The sequence below is a fragment of the Schistocerca piceifrons genome, chromosome 8 (assembly GCF_021461385.2).
Source record: "Schistocerca piceifrons isolate TAMUIC-IGC-003096 chromosome 8, iqSchPice1.1, whole genome shotgun sequence".
Lineage (NCBI taxonomy): Eukaryota > Metazoa > Arthropoda > Insecta > Orthoptera > Acrididae > Schistocerca > Schistocerca piceifrons.
The window spans coordinates 274973215-274996505 of NC_060145.1; the positions used below are offsets into that span (position 1 = coordinate 274973215).

Here is a 23291-nt window from a genome sequence, read left to right on the forward strand (position 1 = left end):
CATTTACTGTACGGAACTGTATGTACTGTGTCTTATCAAAATTCAGTGAGAGTCCATTTACAAGACACCACTTAGTAATTTTCTGAAAGACATTATTGACAATTTCATCAGTTAATTCTTGTTTGTCAGGTGTGATTACTATATTTGTATCATCAGCAAAGAGAACTAACTTTGCCTCTTCATGAATATAGAATGGCAAGTCATTAATATATATTAAGAACAACAAAGGACACAAGACCGACCCTTGTGGAACCCCATTCTTGCTAGTTCACCAGTTTGAGGAATGTGCTGATCTTTGCATATTATGAGAACTGCTTATTTCAACTTTCTGCACTCTTCCATTTAGGTACAAATTAAACCATTTGTGCACTGTCCCACTCATGCCACAATACTTTAGCTTGTCTAGCAGAATTTCATGATTTACACAATCAAAAGCCTTTGAGAATCACAAAAAATTCCAATGGGTAGTGTTCGGTTATTCAGATCATTCAAAATTTGATAGGTGAAAGCATATATGGCATTTTCTGTTGAAAAACCTTTCTGGAAACCAAACTGACATTTTGTTAGTACTTCATTTTTACAGATACGTGAAGCTACTCTTTAATACATTACTTTCTCAAAAATTTTGGATAAAGCTGTTAGAAGGGAGATTGGACGGTAATTGTTGACATCAGATCTATCCCCTTTTTTATGCAAAGGTATAACAATAGCATATTTCAGTCTATCAGGGAAAATGCCCTGTTCCAGAGAGCTATTACACAGGTGGCTGAGAATCTTACTTATCTGTTGAGAACAAGCTTTTAGTATTTTGCTGGAAATGCCATCAATTCCATGTGAGTTTTTGCTTTTAAGCAAGTTTATTATTTTCCTAATTTCAGAGGGAGAAGTGGGTGAAATTTCAATTGTATCAAATTGCCTAGGTATGGCCTCTTCCATTAACAGCCTAGCATCTTCTAATGAACACCTGGATCCTACTGTATCCACAACATTTAGAAAATGATTATTAAAAATATTTTCAACTTCTGACTTTTTGTTCGTAAAGTTTTCATTCAATTTGATGGTAATATTGTCTTCCTGTGCTCTTGGTTGACCTGTTTCTCTTTTAATAATATTCCAAATTGTTTTAATTTTATTATCAGAGGTGCTGATTTCAGACATGATACACATACTTCTGGATTTTTTAATAACTTTTCCTAATATAGCACAGTAGTTTTTATAATGTTTGATAGTTTCTGGGTCACTACTCTTTCTTGCTGTCAGATACATTTCCCTATTCTGGTTACAAGATATTTTTATACCCTTAATAAGCCATGGTTTGTTACATGGTTTCTTACGAGTATATTTAACTATTTTCTTGGGGAAGCAGTTTTCAAATGCATTTACAAAAGCGTCATGAAATAAATTATATTTTAAATTGGCATCAGGTTCATGGTACACCTCATCCCAGTCTAACTGCTGTAAGCTTTCCCTGAAATTTGCAATTGTTAAATCGTTGATTGAATGTACTACTCTGGAGGACTGTTTAGTACCGCTGAATGGAGCTATGTCATATATTGTAACTAGCTGTGCACCATGATCAGAAAGACCATTCTCAACAGGCTAAGCATTTATCTGGTTAAACTTATCTTGGTCTATAAAGAAGTTATCTATCAGTGAGCTGCTATCCTTTACCACCCGAGTAGGAAAATCAATAACGGGTGTCAAATTGAAAGAACCGAGTAATACTTCAAGGTCATTTTTCCTATTACCCTCTTTCAGAGAATCTACATTGAAGTCCCCACAAATAATAATTTGCTTCCCCCTGTCTGACAGGAGTCCAAATTTTTCAGAAATAGATGAAAATTTCCGGATGGGGACCTATACACAGTTACAATTATAAATGTGCCTTTATTTAATTTAAGCTCACAGGCACATGCTTCTATATGTTTCTCTACACAAAACTTTTTTGTTTCTATACTTTTTGCACAATGATAACTTTTGACATATATGGCAACTCCTCCTTTCTCCATATTTTCTCTAATTACATGTGCAGAGAGCTTATAACCACTTACATTTACCTTATCCATATCAATAACAATGTGATGCTCAGACAGGCATAGTATATCTATTTCATCCTCAGCTTCTAAATCTTCTAAACAAACCAGAAGCTCATCTATCTTATTCTTTAAACTCCCAATATTTTGATGAAATATACTTACATTATTTTTAATTATACTTTTATGAGAACCTTTCCTTATTCTAACATTTGCAGTACTCTCCTGTCTGAGTTTCTCATTCTGCTTAGGCCTAGTTCCTATACCAGTGGTCACATGGTGTTCAGAGAGGCAGATTATGTCAACTGGGTTGGATGACTTTAATTCATCAACGCAATTACCTAGGACTGAGATACAAGTTGGTGGAGATAAAATTTCTGGTGATTGGTGAAAATTTATAATTGACAGCTGTGATTGGTGATCCAACGTGCTGGAATTCTGCTGTTTAATTTCTTTCCTAAACTGAAGATTTGTTTCAATCCTGACCTCTCGTAGAACTTGACATCTTTCTGTCTTACCTATCCTAAAAGAGGTGCTGCTCCAACACCTGTAACCACTGGTATTTTACTATTCATGGCAGTGCCTCCCCCCCTTAAAGTTCCTTAGTCTTAATGTTTTATTAGCAAGTTCTTATTTATGCACATTTGTTCAAAACTGAATTATCTACAAATTTAAGAGAAGAAACAAGAAAAGATGTTTAGGTAAAAAACAGACAGTCCTTCATGCTACATCTCTTCCTGTTATAAGATTAAGTTAAATGTCTTACAGGATATGTCAACAATTTCAGATGTAGATTCAGCAGAATGCAGTCACTGGAAACAATAACTGAAGCACTTTATTGGTTTAGACTGTGATACATTTCTGTAAATTTTATGAAATATAATCTGAAATTTGTATTATCTAAACAAGGTCTTTTTACAGCGATACTTTGGTAACAGTCAATAATCTGTTTTGAATCAGTATTCATATTTCAGTGTTGCACTCATATTTTGTAGAGAAACTAGAGTAATGTTACCATTAGTTAACAAAAATGGATGGAGATTAGTGTTTAACATCCCATCAGTGAATAATTAATTCACAATTTTCTGATGCCTTGCCACTAAGTATATGTAATAATCACATAAAATAACTTCTGGTAGACTTTTCACAATGTTAATTGGGTTATATCCCACAATTTGGAAGTTTTAGTTCTTATACAAATTTAAATAGACCAAAATGTAATGTCTATAAAACAAAAAAGAAGATAAGTCAAAATATGTCTATTTCCCTTCAAATACTTTCTGTTTTCCAGAAATACACTGTTGGCAACGAACATAAAACTCTTGAAACTGAGAGTGAAGTCTCTCAGAGACATATAGCTAACTATTTCTGTGACCCAGTTTTGGATTGATTTATTCATCCTTTGATTGTTTAGAGCAATCCTGGATATATCAGTACACATTTACAATTACAGCAACAGGATAAATTACAAACCAAGCACAAATAATATCAATTTACAATCACACAAATGTGTAAAATAATTAATGGAAAGATAGGCAAAACAAAAACTTTAATATTAATTTAGTTTACTACATATAGGAAACCAGTTTCAATTTATGCTGTAATGGATGAGACATAAGAAACTTTCCAACTTTAGTTTTCATTGACACAGTGTATGTAGCAGTATTCTCAGCATATTGCTTTAGTGTAGCAAATTCTTTCGAATTCTTTTGGATTCATCTCAAAATATTCCTTAACAGTGTACAAATATGCTGTTTTTAAGTGCTTTCTTAGTTGTGTTTTGAATACTGGTAGAGTTTTTATATTTCTTGAACTGTTTGGTAAACTGTTGTAAAATAAGCACTTTGCTTAATTATCCAGTTGTATTTGAGTACCATTGATGTGATAGTCATACTTTACTTTTGTACTGTGATTGTGTAGTTCCCTGTTGCTGCACAATTTAATTTGTGATACATGAGAGTTTTAAATATATACATAGAGGACATGGTCATAGTTTTATACTCTTTGAATTTGCTTTTACAGGGTTCTCGTGGTGATTTCCTTCCAATGCATCCGATTACTTTTCTCTCATATTATTATACAGTATGATAAATGTGGATGAATTAGTCAATAGTGCAAAATGATGTATCTACATCAACTATATGGGACACATTCTTTCTTAAAAGTACATTGCTACTTGTTTCTGAGCTGGTCTTTTCTATACGATTTTCCCTAGTCATAAGTCTGTTGTCAATCCCAGGAACTTGCAGCTGTCAACTTCTGTTAGCAATGTGTCCCTAAGTCTCTTATTTAGTTTCTCTTCACTCGTTATTCTCTTTGCAAGGCAAAGTGTGATTTTAACAGATAAGCACTGTGACTGTGATGGTTGTCATCTGTACTAGTTATTGAACCCCTGTGATTATTGTTTACAGGAAAAAAAGTTTTCAGTCACACATGTTAATGTCAAGTCCAGCAGTTTTCAACCATGTTATCTTCTACTAATAAACCAGTTTTTGACATGCCTATTAAGAACAGTTTCACTTGTGATTATGACCATAATATTGGTCCTTGCTCATTCTTCATTCTTTGTGTATCAGTCCTAGATATTTTCATTGATTTGTTTCCAGCATCTGTCACACATGCATCATTTGCCTTATTGCTACATTTATTGATGATCAGCTCAAGCATAAAACATCACCAAGTACTTTCTTTCTAAATCAAAAGTGATAAACACATGTATTTTCATGGCTTCTTTCCCATAAATTTTAACCAATATTGCAGGTCACCATATTATGTACTGAGTTTTCATGCTCATCATGTTTGACTGTCTGCAGCACACACATCTGCACCTCATTAGTACATTTGATGCTATGTAGTGCTTTATTTTTGTGAATGTGTACGGTCTTTGACTCACACTGCCATTTAATTATGAGTCCATTCAATAGACCTTTGGATAGACCTTCTGTGTTGCTGGACACAGTTATTTTCTTTCCCTGCATTTCAGACTGGAAGTTACTAAATAAAACATCAACCTTTTTAGGAATGGAGGAGATGTACGTGTAACACTTTCAAGAGACATATTATTGTAGGGAATAAAGTTATCTGTTAAACAGTCTAAGGTAACATTTGCCACATTGCTGAGGCAAACATTAAACAACAGTGGTCCTATCATCATAACTCGTGAAATAATCAGCATCATCTCTCTCTGTCAACTACAAAGGGGCTATATCTTTCCTCATAATAAATTTTGGTAGAGAAACAAATATTTTGAATTACAGTGGAATTTCTTGAGCCAGTAACTAAATCAATAAAAAGAAACCAGCTAATCTGTATTTGACTTTGTATTTCATATACAGTCCATTTAACAACATTCTTCCATGTACTGTAGTAATTCAAAGAGAGCCCATATTCTTTCTTTTTTTTCAGCAAAAATATTTGTGTGGTATTAAAATACATCTGTAAACTTTTTTCTTTAATGTGATAACCAGTGGAATGTGTGAAATGTGGAGCCATCAAACTCCACCCAGTATGTATGAATTGTTTGACTGCTGTAGGTACAAGCAAAAGGTGTGAGTAAAGGATGATGAAACAAGCAAATAACCACAATAAACATATGTTCTGGAAACCAAAGGTTTCACCAATACAAAGTATGCACAAATGCAGAAAAGCTAATGTTAGGACTACAGCACTGTTAATGTCTAAGACTACATTTTTGCTACAGCTTCGCTGAAGGCTCATCACTATCTCTTAGTTCAGGACATTACTGTCGCTGGTTGGAAGCAAAGAGTGACATTGTGATGTACTTTCACTCATGATGTGTGCAATTTCATAGATTGCCCATCCATGCAGTTCCCAGCCCGCTTATAGAGACCACCTGGGTCAGCCCCCTGGCACACACTGGTGAGCTGCCAAAGACATAGTATTATTTAAGCAACCACAAATGAGTGCTTGGCTTGTTCGGTAACCTGCTACGTGCAACCTGTACTTCACTGTATCTTTACGTTGGCTCTATAAAGTCCTATGTTCCATTAATTGTGTTTGTTCCTTCTCAAACAAACATGGCGACAGGTGAGTGTTACATTTCCTCCATGTGTTAGTGTCAGCATGAAGTCACACAACAAACATCTCGATGAAAGAAATACTTCAACGTACCTTTATCCAGCAGCAATCTTTCACAGAACAACAGCAGGCTCTCAACACCACTCTCAATAAAGTAGCATCTGCATCTTTGCAGCAGGTTATCAACAGGGCAACAATTGCACTTCCTGACATCTGATGAATCGGCTGAAGACTGGGAATCCTATGAGACATAGTTACACCAACATTTCCAGGTTTTTTGCATAGGCAATGTAAAATTGTTGTAAAGCTCTCTGTCTTTCCTGACTTTTGTGCATGCATCAGTTGTGCCAACTTGTGTCTTTGCAAGAACCAGCCAGTTTATCATTTGATGAAAAGTGTAAGCTTCTCTGAGCTTATTACTGTGACAGAACTCATGACACTGTGATGTGTTTAGAGTTTTACCATTGTCAGAAATGCCCAAGCCAATCTTACAAAGCCTGGGCTGCAGAACTATGCAGGTTGAACCATCATCATAAATTTGTCACTAATACCCATCATGAACCCTATTCTGATCACTTGTTGTCTGATGTTATTATTCATTTGGCATCAGACTGGAGAGTCCATAAAAAAGCACTTCAGTGTGAAAATCCAACACTTACGTATGTGCCCAATGTGGCACAGTCCTTTGAAGTCTCATGAGCTGCAGGCAATCAGATTGCTGCATGGGAGGAGATATGGGAAGTTGCTCAGTCAACACCTGTTAGGCATGCTGCAAGTGTTCAGGATGACAAGGAAGCTGCTGCAGTAGTACAATTGTTGACTGAGCATCACTTGGGGCAACTTCAGTTACAGCCATGGCTGCAACAGGCTGCATCACTCCCCTTCTGTCTTGCCTGTACTGCTTCATCCAACACGAGTGTACTGTGTGCACTAAGCTTCGGGATGCTTGCAACAAGTCTTGAAATAAAGGCCATATTGCGTCAGTATGTAACTCCTCTTTAGAAGTGGCAGACACAGTAGTACCAAGTGGCATAAACTGTATCTCTACAATGACTGTCTCCCAGAACAAACTGTTTATTGACTTGCGTGTGTTTAAAAAACTAGGTACAGGAGCTACAGCAACTTTAGTAGATGCACAAAAATACGTGGACTTGTGCTCCACTACCCCCACACAGGTTTCACAGAAGTTGGTTAAACAGCGGATTCTGATCATAGGTCAGTTGTCTACTCCTGGATCCTAAAAATCTGTTGTTCGCCCTCTCACCTCCATTGTTGTGGATTATTCCCATACTGCAGACTTGTTTGGGTTAAATGCATTCAATGCTTTTGGCTTCTCCATTGCTGATGAGGTAAATTTAGTGTCAGATCAAGCTCCATATGCAACTGGAGTCCCTCTGCTCTGTTTTCATTGCTGTTTTCCCCTGGACTTGGTTGTGCTACTGGTTTTGTCTCGTATTAGTGTGAAAGAGGCCATTGTTTCCAGGTGCGGCAGCTGCCCATCACATTGCATGATTGTCAAGGCCAAATTAGACCATTTGATGTTGCTCAATGTCATTCAGATTATTAGTTTCAGCAAATGGGCTACACCACTTGTCACCATTAAGAAGCCAACAGGCAAGCTTCATCTCTGTGGCAACTTCAGTGTCATGATTAATCCACAGTCCATAATAGATACATACCCTTTGCCCCACCCTGACAAGTTGCTTGCAGAATTATAAGATGGCCACTACTTTTCCAAGATTTATTTGTCAGAAGTGTACCTCCGGCTCCCCTTGGATGAGACCTTCTCATTGTCAATACACCTTTCGGCCTATACCAATATCAATGCTTGGCTTTTGGTGTCGCTAGGGTGCCCACAATTTTTCAGTGTTCTTTTAGAACAGCTAATAGCCTAAAGGCACAGCTGCATCATTTACCTTAATTACATCATTGTTTCAGGTTCTTCCAGCAAAGACCACTACAGCAATCTGCAATCATTGTTTTCTCTTTTGCAGTCCGTGGGTCTCAGGTGCGATCTTTCCAAATCTCAATTTTTCCAGCCATCAGTTGATACCTAGGTTGCATCAGTGTGGTGATGGAATTGCCGCTTTGCCACAGCCGACCTCCATTAAGGAACTGCAGACGTTTCTAGGAAAAGTTGTGTACCATCAAAAGTTTTTACCAGATGCACCCATTGTTGCTCAGCCCCTGCACACACTTTTGCATAAAAATGTGTGTTTTTTTCTGGTCCCTAGATTGTGACCAATCATTTGCTTTCTGTAAATCTAAGTTTCAATATTCCCCATGTCTGGCCACTTCTCAGCTAGGTCATCACCTCATGTTGGCTGCATTTCCTCTCAGCATGGTCTTAGCAAGATGTTCATGCACAAATACATGGGCATCTCTGAATGACTCTTTGCATGTGCTTCTAAGGCTTTAACTCCCACTCAGCATTGGTATTCTCAGATTAAAAAAGATGCTTTAGCAATTGTGTTTGCCCTCAAGAAATTTCATGTCTTCTTTTATGGTTCTAAGTTCCATTTATTCACAAATCACAAGCCATTGGTTGCTCTTTTTAACCCTTCTGGTTCCGTGCCAGACGAGGTAGCGCATCATTTGCAGCAGCGGGTTCTTTTCCTCTCCTGTTATCAATATCAGATCCATTACCGGCCAACAGTGTGACACACAAACACCGATGCCCTTTGTTGCCCTCTGATCAGGCCAGACCCAGCATTTGATAAGGATAAGTTGCTTTTTTCTATTTAGATAATGGGAACAAGAGGGTGGTCATGGTTTTCCCATCACTTGTGCCAAGGTAGCATCCGCCGTTGCCACAGATCCTGTATTTAAGCAGGTCCTCTCTTTTGTGGAGCATGGTTGACCAGAGAAACCCCTGGACTGTGCCTCAGACCCCTTGTATAATTACTTCTCCCTCCAGCACCACCTTTCTGTTTGATGGGATTCTTTTGCTAGAGGACACTGCTCCCTGGGTTGTGATTCCCACTTCCTTACACTGTAATGTACTGTGGCTTCTACATGTCGGTCAGTGTGGGACCTCTCACACCAAAGCTTTGGCCTGCCACATGTGTATTGACTGGGGTAGATGTGGACATTAAGCAGCTTATTGCCAATTGCACTCACGGTGTTCAGCAGCAAGTGGCCCCACAGGCTTCTTTTTCCCCTTGCCAGTGCCACAGACCTGTGGGAACATCTATATATTGATTTTGCTGGGTCCTTCTAAATCCATATTGGTTCATTGTAGTAGATACCTATCCCAAGTTTCCCTGTGTGGTGTGTTGTCTGTCCATATCCACAGCAGCTACTACTCCGGCCCTGCCTAAGATTCCTGTACTAGAGGGACTTCCGTATCCTGTGGTTATCGATAATGGTTTCGAGTTTGCTTTTCAAGAATTTACATATTTTTGTCAGGCTAGTGGTGTTCACCATCTCACAGCTCCCATGTTTCGTCCTCAATCTGATGGCAAGGCCAAACGTATGGTTTGGACATTTAAAACTCAGAAGTGGAAGTACGTATCCGGCAAGTCCCCTGAAGCTGCCTTAGACCATTATTGAGTTTGTACCATTTAACTCAGGTGAGGAACAAGAGCTCGGCGCAGCTGCAACATGAATATCAACCACAGACTCTCTTTCACTTGCTGCATCTGTTTATGCATCTGCCATGTCACTGCTTCCGTGTGCCTGTCTGGGCTCATTGTTTCAGCTGCAGGCCAAACTGGGTTCCTGCCATCATCAAGCCTTGCCAGGACTGGTGGCTGTACATTGGCCACACTCCTGTCAGGTGGACATCCCATCACTTCGACCAGTTATGGCTGCGCACAATGCAGTCTGTTCTCCCCAGAGGCCACACTGCCTCCCCCATCCTCGCGACTGCTGATGCCTGTTCCTGTGCCTCAGATGATCCAATTAGCACCACAGGAGGGAGGGGGAGGGGGCAGGTTGCTTCCTGTTGGATCCATGTCTGGATCTCTGCCCCTGCCCCGTGCCCCCACTGCTTGACTGCTGTTGCCAGTGCAAACCCCATTGCACTTTATGCCACAGCCAATTCTGCCTGAATTGCAGTGTCGCGTGCAGCTATAATCTCTGACAGCCCCGTTGATGCCTCCTGAATGGACTACAAACCTCAACGAGAACATTGCTATTGAAATGCCATCCCTGGTCCTGCCCTAGGGCTTCTTGCAATAGGTGGAATGACACACCAAACTGCTCCCTCACCACTTCCACCCCTACTCACTGGTGCCTGCCCACCACATGCTGCAGCAACTGCCATTGTTGAGGGATGAAATGGACATCAGCGATATCATTGGTGTTTTCCATGATTTGTAATCTCAGTGCCCTGTGAGATCAGTGCTTTATTTTTTTCCGGGCACCAGTGTTCTTTTTTGGTACGAATGCTCTTTTTCAGTACCAGCACTTATTCAGTACCAGTACTTTTTTTCTGTACCAGTGTTTTTTTTCTGTAACATGCATTTTTTTTCTGTACCGTGTATTTTTCTGTGTCTAGCATTCTTATAGAGGCTAACTGGACTGACCCTATGGTGTGCTCTGGTGAGCCACTAAAGGAACAGTATTATTTAAGCAATTGCAAATGAGTGCTCGGTCTATTCTTTAACCTGAGTTACTGTTGTCCATTCAATGTGTTCAGTGCTACATACAACCTGTACTTTATTGTACCTTATGTTGGCTCTATAAAGCACTCTGTTCCATAAATCATGTTTGTTCTTGCTATAACACACTGCAGCAACCAATCGCAACTCAAGTTCCAGGCCATACCAGCGATAAGCAAACAATGAAGCTGCAGCATAGACATAGCCTCACATTCCAGATACCGATTCCCATTATGAACAGCGAATACAGTTTTCACATGTAGCATTTGAAGTGGTTGCAATGGCTCCACACATATTTTCAAATGTAGAAATGGCTGACATCCACTTCATGCATGGATATGTTTTGTCAGTGCATAGGAGGCAGCATGATTGTATCATCAAGCATGTCCTCGGAGAAGACAGCCAAACACTAGAGTGGTCATGAGTTCCAATCAGTGACTGCGAAAGACTGGTTCATTGGAACCCAACATGCAATGTGCAGATCGACCAAGAACAGTGTCCACACCATGAATGGAGGAGAAGGGTATTACAACAAGTGCTAGCAATGCTGCAGATGAACATTTTTTGGCCTCCACCATGGGGAAGGTGTTAGATGAGGGACAGTTTTACCTATCACATACTTTTGAGACCAGGTTGCCATCTGTAATTGACACTTACACAGTGTGGGAATAATCACAGTTCTTTACATATGTGTTATTTACAAATGAAGTGTGTTTTACTCAAGATGGTGTTGTGGACATCTGCAACACACACACATTTGTGCTTATGAGAACATACATGCTATGACTGTCACGGCATGTGTGTGTGTGTGTGTGTGTGTGTGTGTGTGTGTGTGTGTGTGTGTGTGTGTGTGTAGGTATTTAAAAGCTTTGGTGTATTGAAGCCCTGTTGATAGTGTCAATGACTAAGATTTTTAAACATGTACATGCACTGATGAGGAGACGTGGTGAACCCTGTCTTCAGATGAATGCTGGCTATGTGAAACACTTGTTGTAGTGTGTTTGTCCTCAAGTGTATGTCTGTAGTTTGAATCCTAGTGGACTCTGTTGTAAGTTGTTCACAAACTCAATCATAGTAGACCATACCAGGGAAGTCATTGCTTTTTGAGCCTATGTTTCTTAGGATTATTTACTTGTTTTGTTGACCTCTAAAAAAAATGGCTCTGAGCACTATGGGACTTAACATCTGAGGTCATCAGTCCCTTAGAACTTAGAACTACTTAAACTTAACTAACCTAAGGACATCACACACATCCATGCCCGAGGCAGGATTCGAACCTGCGACTGTAGCGGTCGCGTGGTTCCAGACTGAAGCGCCTAGAACCGCTCGGCCACACTGGCCAGCTTGTTGACCTCTACTCACCCATTTGATTTGCATGAATAATAATCAAACACCCTCTATATGTAGTCTTAGGAGTAATGCAGAGTTGACAAACTCTGCTTACCTCAAACAGTGCTACCGAGCAAGGTGGCGCAGTGGTTAGCACACTGGACTCGCATTCGGGAGGACGACGGTTCAATCCCGTCTCCAGCCATCCTGATTTAGGTTTTCCGTGATTTCCCTAAATCGCTTCAGGCACATGCTGGGATGGTTCTTTTGAAAGGGCACGGCCGATTTCCTTCCCCATCCTTCCCTCACCTGAGCTTGCGCTCCATCTCTACTGACCTCGTTGTCGACGGGACGTTAAACACTAATCTCCTCCTCCTCTCTCAAACAGTGCTGCCAATCTATATGAGCCTTGCACTGTGAAAAAATAGAAGTGACAAAAAAAATAATGAACATTTTAATGATTTAATTAATCACAATTTAAAGCAGCTTATTTAAATGTTAAACAATAATATTTATTGCAGTAAATTAGTTATCAATTCTGAAAAACATGGCATTCACTAATGGTTACCCCAGTGCTACTGCAAATAGTGTTGTTCAGGCAGTAAGGTTGGCAGTGTATGGACACAAACAGCTTCTATGAATGCAGAACTAGGGAGCTGAATGACAAAGACATTGATTGATAAACACTTGTGGTCTGTGACTAGAATTATAGTGAAAAACTCTATTGCACCTTAAGTTGTAACTCATGAGTCAAGAAAAAGATTACAAATTCTTCTTCTGTGAGATGTTATTGTATATTAATCACTAATATATTTTGTACTGCTTATTTTCAGATAAAATACTGTACCTTATACATCATAGCTGCTATTATGATTTAGATAAAACAAAAGATACAATCAAAGTGTACTTCTCAATGCGAAACAAGATTCCAGAGTTCTTTGCTGATAGAGATGTTAACAGGAAGAATCTTCAAACAGCATTAGAATCTGTGTGAGTATTATATTCACTTCAAGATTTTACTCTACATCTGTTTTAAATCTTACATTTTTCTGCAGGATCAAAGCATATTTATTATGTAACAAGATTATCATCCTCCATGGTTAACTGTCATCATTCACATTTTTATTCACACACAAATGTTAGGTAATTTTTTGACTCTGGATGTTTTAGATTCTTCCAATAGGCGTAGACAAAATGGTTAAGGCAAAACATTTCTGAAAAACAAAAATACACTATGACAGGTGAATTAGCTCTGCACCTACATCTGCATCTATACTCTGCAAACCACCTTGAGGTGTGTGGCAGAGGGTACACCCCATTGCACCAGTGATTAGGATTTCTTCATGTTCCATTCCCATATGGAGTGCACATAGAATGATTGTCTGAATGTCTCAGTGTGTGCAGTAATGATTCTAATCTTACCCTTTTGATCGCTATGTGAGTACTACATAAGTAGTTGTAGTATATTCCTGGAATCATCATTTAAAGCTGGTTCCTGAAAGTTTGTTAATAGACTTTCTCCAGATAGTTTACACCTAGTTTCAAGAGTCTTAAGGTTCAGTTCCTTCAGTATCTCTGTGACACTCTCCCACGGATTAAACAAACTTGTGACCATTTGTGCTGCCCTTCTCTGTATACGTTCAATGTCCCCTATTAGTCCTGCCTGGCACAGGTCCCACACGCTTGAGCAATATTCTAGAACTGGTGGCATGAGTGGTTTGTAAGCAATCTCCTTTCTAGACTGATTGCACTTTCCCAGTATTCTATCAATAAACTGAAGTCCACCATATGGTTTACTCACAACTGAACCTCTGTGATCATTCCATTTCTTAACCCTACGAAGTGTTACACACAAGTATTTGTATGAGTTGGCTGATTCCAACAATGACTCATTGACATTATAGTCATATGATACTATATTTTTTTCGTTTTGTGAAGTGCAAAATTTTACATTTCTGAACATTTAGAGCAAGTTGCCTATCTCTGCATCACATTGAAATCTGATTAAGGTCTGGTTGAATATTTATGCAGCTTCTTTCAGATAGTACTTCATTATAGGTAACTGGATCATCTGCAAAAACCTGATTTTACTATTAATACTGTCTGCAAGTTTATTAATATACAACGTGAATAGCAAAGGTCCCAACACAGTTCCCTGTACTTCCTCATCTGATCATGATTCTCCATCCGAGATAACATGCTGTGTCCCTCCTACCAAAAGGTCCTAAATCCAGTCACAAATTTCACTTGATAACCCATATGATTGTACTTTTAACAGTAAGTGTAGGTGTGGTATTGAGTCAAATGCTTTCCAAAAATCAAGAGATACTGCATCTACCTGATGACCTAGATCCAAAGCTTTCAGTATGTCATGTGAGAAAAGTGCGAGTTGGGTTTCACATGATCAATGTTTTTGAAATGCATGCTGGTTGGCATTGAGGAGCCCATTCTGTTCAAGATACCTCATTATGTTTGAGCTAAGAATATCTTGTAAGATTTTATAACAAATTGATGTCAAGGATATTGGGCAGTAGTTTTGTGGACCTATGTTTTTTCCAAGAACTGGGCATTGTTTCTTGTTTGAGGAATCCATGATAGTTAGAAGAGGGGCTAACTCAGCCAAAAATTCAGTATACAATCTGACAGGAACTCCATCTAGGCCTGGAGCATTGTTCAGTTGTAATGATTTCAGCTGTTTCTCAACACCACTGACACTAATACCTATTTCATTCATCATTCCTGTGGTAAGAGGATTAAATTGGGGCAATTGTCCTGCATTTTCCTTTGTAAAGGAACATTTGGAAATGGAGTTAAGCATTTCAGCTTTTGTTATGCTATACTCAATTTCATTTCCTGTCTCATTCGCTAGGGACTGGACACTAACTTTGGTATCACCACTAATAGCCTCTACATACGACCAGAATTTCTTTTGGTTCTGTGAAAGACCACTTGGCAATATTCTGCTATGTTAGTCATAGAAGGCATCACACATTGCTCTCTTAATGGCCAAATGCATTTCATTCAGCATCTCTCTATAGTCCTATCCTATGTCTTACCACTATTATGCAGTAATCTCTGTTTCTTTAGAAGTTTCTTTAGATTGACTGTGCCAGAGTTCCTCTATATTCTTCTGCCCTGTTCTCAAATTTTCAAGTTCCTCATTGAGATATGACACTATGGATTTTTATCTGGTTTACTGGACATATATGTATTTCTTCTTAATTTAGTGGTCATTTGCACTTTGGTAGTCATTGCTACCACAACTGTGTTATGGTCACTGATACCAGTTATGATGTGGACATCATTGAAGAGGTCAGGTCTATTTTTTGCCATTAGATCAAATACATTTCCATCATGTGTGGGGTTCCTAACTATCTGTTCTAGGTGTTTTCAGATGTTTCACAGGATGTCTTATCATGCCCACATCTAATAAAACTAATTTTCCCAGTTGATAGTTGGATGATTAAAGTCTCCACCAATGATTACAGTATGATTGGGGAACTTACATACAAGTGAACTGAGGTTTTCTCTAAAATTTTCAGTTACATCAGGGAATGAGTTTTGTGGGTGATATAAGGATCCAATTATCAATTTATGCCCACCCTTGATGCTGATTCTTACCCAATCTCATGTGCAGCTGCAATTTCTATCTTGATGTATTCGAGTTTCTTCTCTACTGTGACAAATGCACCACCTCCATTTCCCATTTGCCTATCCTTTTGATATACACTAAAATTTGCCCCAAAAATTTCACTGGTATCAATTTCAGCTTTGTGTACATAGTATTATGTGAACTTCATTGCTCCTCATGAGCACTTCAAGCTCTGACATTCTGAATGCTTCGGCAGTTTATCATTAGTATTTTAATACTCTCACCTGTGGGAGGCATTTCTTTCGATGTTACAGCGATACTTGTGTATTTCCTACAGCTTTCATCTTCTGAATTGGATGGAGAGTTGCCTAATCTAAAAAACCCTTATGTGCATCACACACAGACAGCTACTTGAATAACAGCCTTTGATGTGTAATGCACACCTGACCTATTTAGGGAGACCCAACACCTGTCATCCCTATGTTGCAAGTCCAGGAAGTCACAGCCTAGCCTGTCACATAACCTTTGAAGTCTCTAGTTCAGTCCTTCTGCTCAACTCAGAACCAGAGGACGACAATCAGTTCTGGGGACAATGCTGCAAATTGTGAGCTTTGTTGAAACTCCACATGCAATGCTGTTCTTTAAATCTTCTGTGCCAGTCACTGGCAGTTAAATTGTTGGGGAGATTGGAGGAAACTAATTTAGATATTGATTTTACAAACGGATGTAGAAAAAGTTTGGAAACAATTGATAGGCAACATTAGGCAACTAACAAGTATAAAAGTGTGTCACTCAGGAAATACAAAAATTAAACAGAACATTTTTCATGTAAATATTGAAGAGTGTAAGACACTACTCATCCCATTTAAAGAGCACTGGCTTTTTTTCCATTGTGACAAAACTAATTTGTTGCAAAGATTCTAACAGAAATTATGTAATATATGTGGGAGCAAGATATTCACAACAGAATAAGAAAAAATTTCACATTAAAGTAAAGATAGTGCTGTCTTATTTTTAAGGATTTATTCACCATGGACATGGTCTTAATTGTTCATTTTTAGGGGTGCTTAAGCTCATTATTTATGTACTGTGTCTCAGGAGGAAATATCATTATTTCAAGAGATGATAGAAATGAACATTTGAAATAAAAAACCCATGCAGACATTTGTTTTTCACCGGATTGTTTCAAAGCCAGGACATATTTAAAATACTTCAGTTTTTTCCAAAGGTTGTGTTGTTTTGGAGGAGCAACTGGAGGATATTCTGTCAGTCATATGGAATGCTATGTACTTCCAGTATGATGGAGAACACCATAAAAGTTTTGTTTCTGGAGCTGGATGAAGATATAAGTGTACAGAAGAAAATCAGAAATGAGATGATCTGCAAAGTCATATCAGGGGCATTCCTGGTGCCATAAAGAAACATACAGTTGCTGAAGAACAATCAAAATGAATTGTTCTTTTCAAAGCACAAACGTGCATTGAAGTTGAAAATTTACTGCAAACTGCATAAAATTGGTTTTAAATTGTTGTCAGTTTATTTTGGACTACTGAAAAATATTATGAATCATATTAAGTTTACTGTCAACTGTTGGAAATGTATTATGAAAGTCTCTGTCCTGAGAAGTATAATTATAATAACAACTGACATATAGAAGTACATAACAAAAGAAAATCATATCAATGTGATGGGTAAGATATGCAAGCAATTGTTGTTAGAACCATCCTTTTGCTTCTAATAACCATTTCTGCCACTTCATCAAATGCTGAACTATGTTTAAGGAATTGGCTGTGTATATACACTACTACCACATACTAAGCTTCTGTGGTGTTATTTGTGTATAACATGTTTTGAGTTTTTTTGCCCTATCAAATTTAGATATATCTTAATTGTGGTTACTTCCATAGCTCCCTTCAGGAGCAATGTACTGTCAAAAAATATTGGATTTCTTGTTTTACACCCCAGAAGTAACTTGGTCTTGACATTAAAAAATGGTATGAAACTTGCATTGAAGGAGAATGAGCAGAACATGGAATGAGTGCAGTAAATAAACAGACAGAAATAGTTGCCTGTACACTCTCTTGACAGCATCTGTCAGTAATGCAGTATATTGTATTTGATGTTAGACGGGTTATAAAGGAATGCAGTGCAGTTAACATAAAAGCTACTACTATGAAATAAGTTGCTACAGCTTCAATATTAGGCAACTGCTTGCTTAATATTTACATGAATGCCCAGTAATTTTCCAAAGGGGAATCATTATTTACTAGCTGCCAGCAGAATGGAAACCTGTTTACAAAGGCTATTCTTATTTGCCATGTTACATTATTGGCTTTTAATCCTGGAAAATCAGGTAATTGACAGTAGGATGCATTGCTGTCCCTGTGAAGAGAGAGTATGACTATGCTTGCAATGCAGAGGATTATGAACATTTATGGTAGGTTAAAAATTGTGAGCCTTCGTGCATGCCTCCCAGGGCTGTCTCAAGAGTTTCAGTTTATCACTTCTTTCCCTCCATAGCTCAAGATATTCTTAAGTGAGACTGCTGGTTTGAATGTTCAATACATCAAAAGCTGCTGCAATTGGACACATAAATCTACAGGCCAATTTTTTAACACACTGCTGAGAAAAGAGCTGGTTACACTCTAAAACGTAGATCAGAGACAGTCATTGATAATCACACTGGCTCTGAAATAATGAAAAGAAAAGAAAGCAGTGCAGCCATTCAGCCAACAGTGTGATGAGCAATATTGAGAAAAACAGATTGAATTCCAGGCAGACTAGCGATTCAGTTTTTTAACTGTTGGGCAACATTAAGAAATGTTGTGGCTTGTAAATGATAGGACTGATCCAGAATACCAGACACTTACAGATTTTCTGTGGGGCTGCTGGTAGCTAATGGGTCAAATCATTCATTGAGGGGCAGGATTCTGTGCAGAATAGGAATGCCAGTGAAATATGTAACACTGGAAAAATTGATGGTAATGAAGCACAGCTTAAAAAGGATACGGATGTCTATATTTGAACATATAAAAATTCTGTATGAATTATTCAAACTTAAACATTATAAGCCAACAAAATTATAGCATTTAGCTACAGTAATTATGGACCTTACCAAGGTGGCTTGTGTTCCTCACTGACATAGACCACTAACAGAGGGATGGAGGTGGGGGGTATTTGTGGAGTGGCCAGGCTAATGTATGGTTCCTGAAGAGAGGCAGCAACCTGAAACACTCTTTCCCCAATAGTGCATAACTCATGATGCACTATTCTGGCTGACTAACTGCTAATTCAGTGCAACTAAGATGCATGCATTCCTGCAAGAAATGGATCAGTGAGACAAAAATATGCTCACCTAAAGCGTCAAAGTGTTGTTTGTTGCTTTGGAGGTCTGCCAGGCTGATTTTTCAGAGAAGGATACTCATTGATGTGTATGAATCTTTTTTTTTTCTTTGCTTCTTGCCATACTGTCATTAGATGCATAATTTCACATTATTCTGAAAAAATTTTATCTCACAGTCAGAAGGTCATGTTCAAAAGGTCTGAACATTTTTCCACCAAACAGTATCTAACAGTCACGTGTGTTATATATCTGAACTGATATGAGAGTGTTGTTGCAAGAAAGTATTGACTCACATCCACTTTCCTTAGAGCCAGAGATGTACAGACTGCTTGCAAAGATGATAATGTTAACTGAAAACTGTACTGTTTGTAGATAAAATAGGAACTTGTATCCCTGTGGAATGCAAATTACAAACTGAACTTCTATCATTCATAACATAGTATTTGTTATTACTGGAAATTTTAAATAATGGAAACTTACATTATTTTTTAAAATAATTCCTGTTTTAAATTATGTTCCTTTATATTTTTGTCAATTTCTGACGTGATATTGTCAAGATGGTTCTGTGATTACATGTTTTCAACTTTTAATATACAAAAAACTCTTGCTGACTTGAAACAGATAATGAACTGGTAATAGCTGCAAAGTCTTTTATTGTTTCAAGTTCCTCTGCAAAAATGATGTATCACATGTTTGTAAACTAACATGGGATAAAAAATAATTTTGTTCAGTAAGCTCAAGTCTCAGTACATTGTAAGCCATTTCAGTAGTTGCAGGACCAACAGTCTGGGTGATTGACCGATCTGTCGTTGTAACATTAGTCAACATGACCTTGCTATGTTGTTGGCCTCATTGAAGCATAAAAGTCTGCAGAAATTTCAGATAAGTAGACTAGCACTGTGAACAAAGTGATGATGGTGAAAATAACCTCATGTTAAAAATAAGTGACATAATTATTCACCAGTACTTTTCTTCAGGAAATGCAAAATGTAGTGCTGCTAATAGAGCTATTTGAAAGTGCATACCAGTATCCTGCCAAAATTACAGAAAGAGAATAAACATTTCAGAGACCAGATGGACAGTTCATAATGTTGTGAAAAAAATAAATTAAATAAAATAAAATAAATGGCATGTGAAAGTTTTGAACACGGCTTGTTTGCTTCATAGTCCAATCTTGTGACCACTTAACCATGATGCTGCAGCTGATAATGATTGCTGAATATTGCACGTGTTAAGCTTGGACCATTCTCTGTTTCTATTTTGCTATTTTTCATAGTTCAGTCCACCTTCCTTGCTGTTTTCATGCTTGATCTGTTTTCAGTGTTTGACGGGCTGTCCATTGGGCCATCTTAGCACTAGATCTGAGGGCATGTGATGGGGAGTTTTCCCTCTTAAGTGCAGTACTTGTCAGCTGTCTGTCTCATAATTTTATAGTTTCCTTAACTGAATTTCTGTTTTGATAAAAGGGTCATTTAAAAGTTCTGCATACTGTAAGATAGAACTGAATAAGACAATTTGTATTACAAAATACCTTTATAGACCTACAATATAATCTCCACTCTTGCTTATGACAGCTTTCCACTATTTTGACAACATCTGTATTCTGGATAGGACACCTATACTGTTGTGCTGTCTAGTTACTAGGGTCATCTCACTGGACACTTCATTGGTTGTGTCAACATCTTTTCCATGGAGTTGTTTCTTCAATTTGGAAAACAAATAAAAATGTGATTGGCTCATACTAGAACTGGGGAATTATGTGTGGGGAAGTATTTCCCATCCATATTTGTCAAAGGCTTCTTTCACTGGTAGGGCAATATATGGTCTCCCATTATCATGAAAAATGAAGGCAAGAGCTGCAGATATGTCAGGTCTTCTTTGATGAATATTCAGATGCAAAGTATTTTGCAGGAGCAGCTTGTAGTCTGAACCTGCTACAGATGTCCCTGGGGCACTTGATTTGTAGCTATGACTCATTCATGTCACACACCAAGATCACCTTCAGTTTCATCTTTGATTGTTGGAGGTGAAACGTTTTTGGCCATTGAGGGTCAGAACTTCTGTATTGTGATGACTGAGACTTCAGTTCTGGCTCAAAATCTCATTTCAGGGTTCATCAAGTGGAAAAATTCTTTTGAGAAACTGTTCTCCTTCCGTTTGATTATTTTGAACTAATTCTTGCACAATTCTTTTGCGACCTGCTTTCTGCTCTTCACTCAGATCATATGGAACTCATCTGCCAGGAACTTTTCTCACTTTAACTTTTCAGTTTTGATTCTGTAAAATAACCCTTGAATACATACTGTGAAATCATACTGAGGTTCATAATGCAGCATGAAAGAAAAATTTACTTCAGTTTTTTGCTGCCTGTTGCTTTTTTTTCCCGTCACAGATGCAGTTGTTAAAATTCATCACTACATACATAAGTGTCAATCAACATTAACAGCCAAACTGGTTTAAAATGTTCATATCTGCATCACTGCGTGATCTGATTCATTCTTCCATTGATACGTGCATATTTTTAAGTACCATATGATGATTTTGAATGGTTTTACTGATTTCTCCTATATGGTGGTGTCTCTCTGAGTAACTATTACTTTTTCTGGGGACTGGTAATCACTGCATATTGCATTATCAGTTTCTGTGGCATTTCAACACCTATTGTCTTCAGCCCATTGCTTCAGTACCCAGTGCCCATTGTTTTCAATTTTAGTAATTTATTTACCAGTGATACCCTTCAAAGTCATTAAGAATATGAAATACAAATACTGTTATAATTCAGTGCCATTTTTGAAGCAGCAAAATTTACTGCCATGAATTAGTAGTTATATTAAAAGTACTATGCAGGTCACAACACACCACTGAATAATGAAATTGGATAATGAGTAATGAAGTTGGATAACCTACTACTTCAGCGACAAAACCGTCTGCGCCCGGCAGCTGAGAGGTCAGCACGACAGAATGTCAATCCTAAGGGCCCAGGTTAGATTCACGGCTGGGTCAGAGATTTTTTCTGCTCAGGGACTGGGTGTTGTGTCATCCTAATCATCATCATTTCATCCCCATCGAAACACAAGTCGCCAAAGTGGCGTCAAATCGAAAGACATGCACTTGGCAAATGGTCTACCCAACGGGAGGCCCTAGTCACATGACATTTACATTTTAGTGACAAAAGTATGAAACCCCATACATAAATCACTAAAACAAGAAACCTTTGCACATGTCAGTTCTTTATTTCTTGTACAGAGGTTGACACAATACACTGTAACATTTTAACCATTCTCAAAACACTTATATAAAATCAGATATAGAAGACATTCCATAAACAAAAATTGGATAACTGGAATCAAACCTCAATGTCTGTGATGTCACTGGACCAGCTGGCCTTCAAGTGGGACAACAAATGTCAAATTCCTTATGCTCATTTCATACTCTGTTCCATGCAAAGCTGATTCTTTTAAAGATTTCTGTCTGTGCCCAGGTGATACCACTGGATAATGATGAAAAAGGAGAAGAAGAAGAATAAAGAGAAAGAGAAATGTGGAGGGGTGGCGGGTGGAGGGGGAGGGGGGGGGGGAGGGGAGGAGGAAGAAAAAGAAAAATAACTTGTAAACTTAATCAGTACAGAAAAAGTGTGAGGAAATGTGATTCATTAAAAGATATTTACTTGTATTAATTTAAAAAGTCACTAATTATATTAATGTACCTTTAATTTTTCATCAAGAGTAATATTTATTTTATGCTTCATTCTTTCATTTTTCAGGTATGTAAATACATTTCCTGCAAGAGACCCACATGGTTATCGGATACTGTTCCACAGTCTTCGACTCTATGAGCCCTCTAAGTACTTCTTTTCTGATTCTGTCAAACTCATATACATGACGATTGATGCTTGTAATCACCTAGATGGTGCCCTCCCCGGATACATCATTATGTTTGACATGGTAGGAGTGAAACTTGGACATATCGCACGAGTGAACCTGTTACTACTTCACAAGTTTTTCCAGTATGTTCAGGTAAGGTAGATAAGATTTCAGAACATGTCTGAAGTTACATATGTCATATTGCTGAATCACAAATTATTTGTCTAAGACTCAGAATTTCTCTTATATTTCAGGAAGGTCTGCCTGTCAGATTAAAAGCAATACATATTGTGAATGTGATACCAGTTATTGATAAAATAATGCTCCTTATTAAGCCCTTCATGAAGAAGGAATTATATAGTATGGTAAGTGGTTATATAATGCTCCATTTTCTCTTTCTCAGTGATGCATTCAGATTACCTTTAACATTACCTATGGACTTATTAACTCATATTTGTAGGCTTTCAATTCATATCATCACATTACTTG

The 23291-nt window shown here is 38.1% G+C and overlaps 1 protein-coding gene across 2 annotated transcripts in view; it reads left to right on the top strand.

Moving 5' to 3' along the window:
- LOC124711467 (alpha-tocopherol transfer protein-like) overlaps nucleotides 1–23291 on the top strand; it is a 146655-nt gene that overhangs the window by 112714 nt on the left and 10650 nt on the right. For both annotated transcript variants that reach the window (XM_047241563.1, XM_047241562.1), the window contains exons 4-6: nucleotides 12838–12994; nucleotides 22703–22955; nucleotides 23057–23167. In XM_047241563.1, the coding sequence (XP_047097519.1) occupies nucleotides 12838–12994; nucleotides 22703–22955; nucleotides 23057–23167 (521 nt within the window). The remainder of the gene's footprint in view (nucleotides 1–12837; nucleotides 12995–22702; nucleotides 22956–23056; nucleotides 23168–23291) is intronic.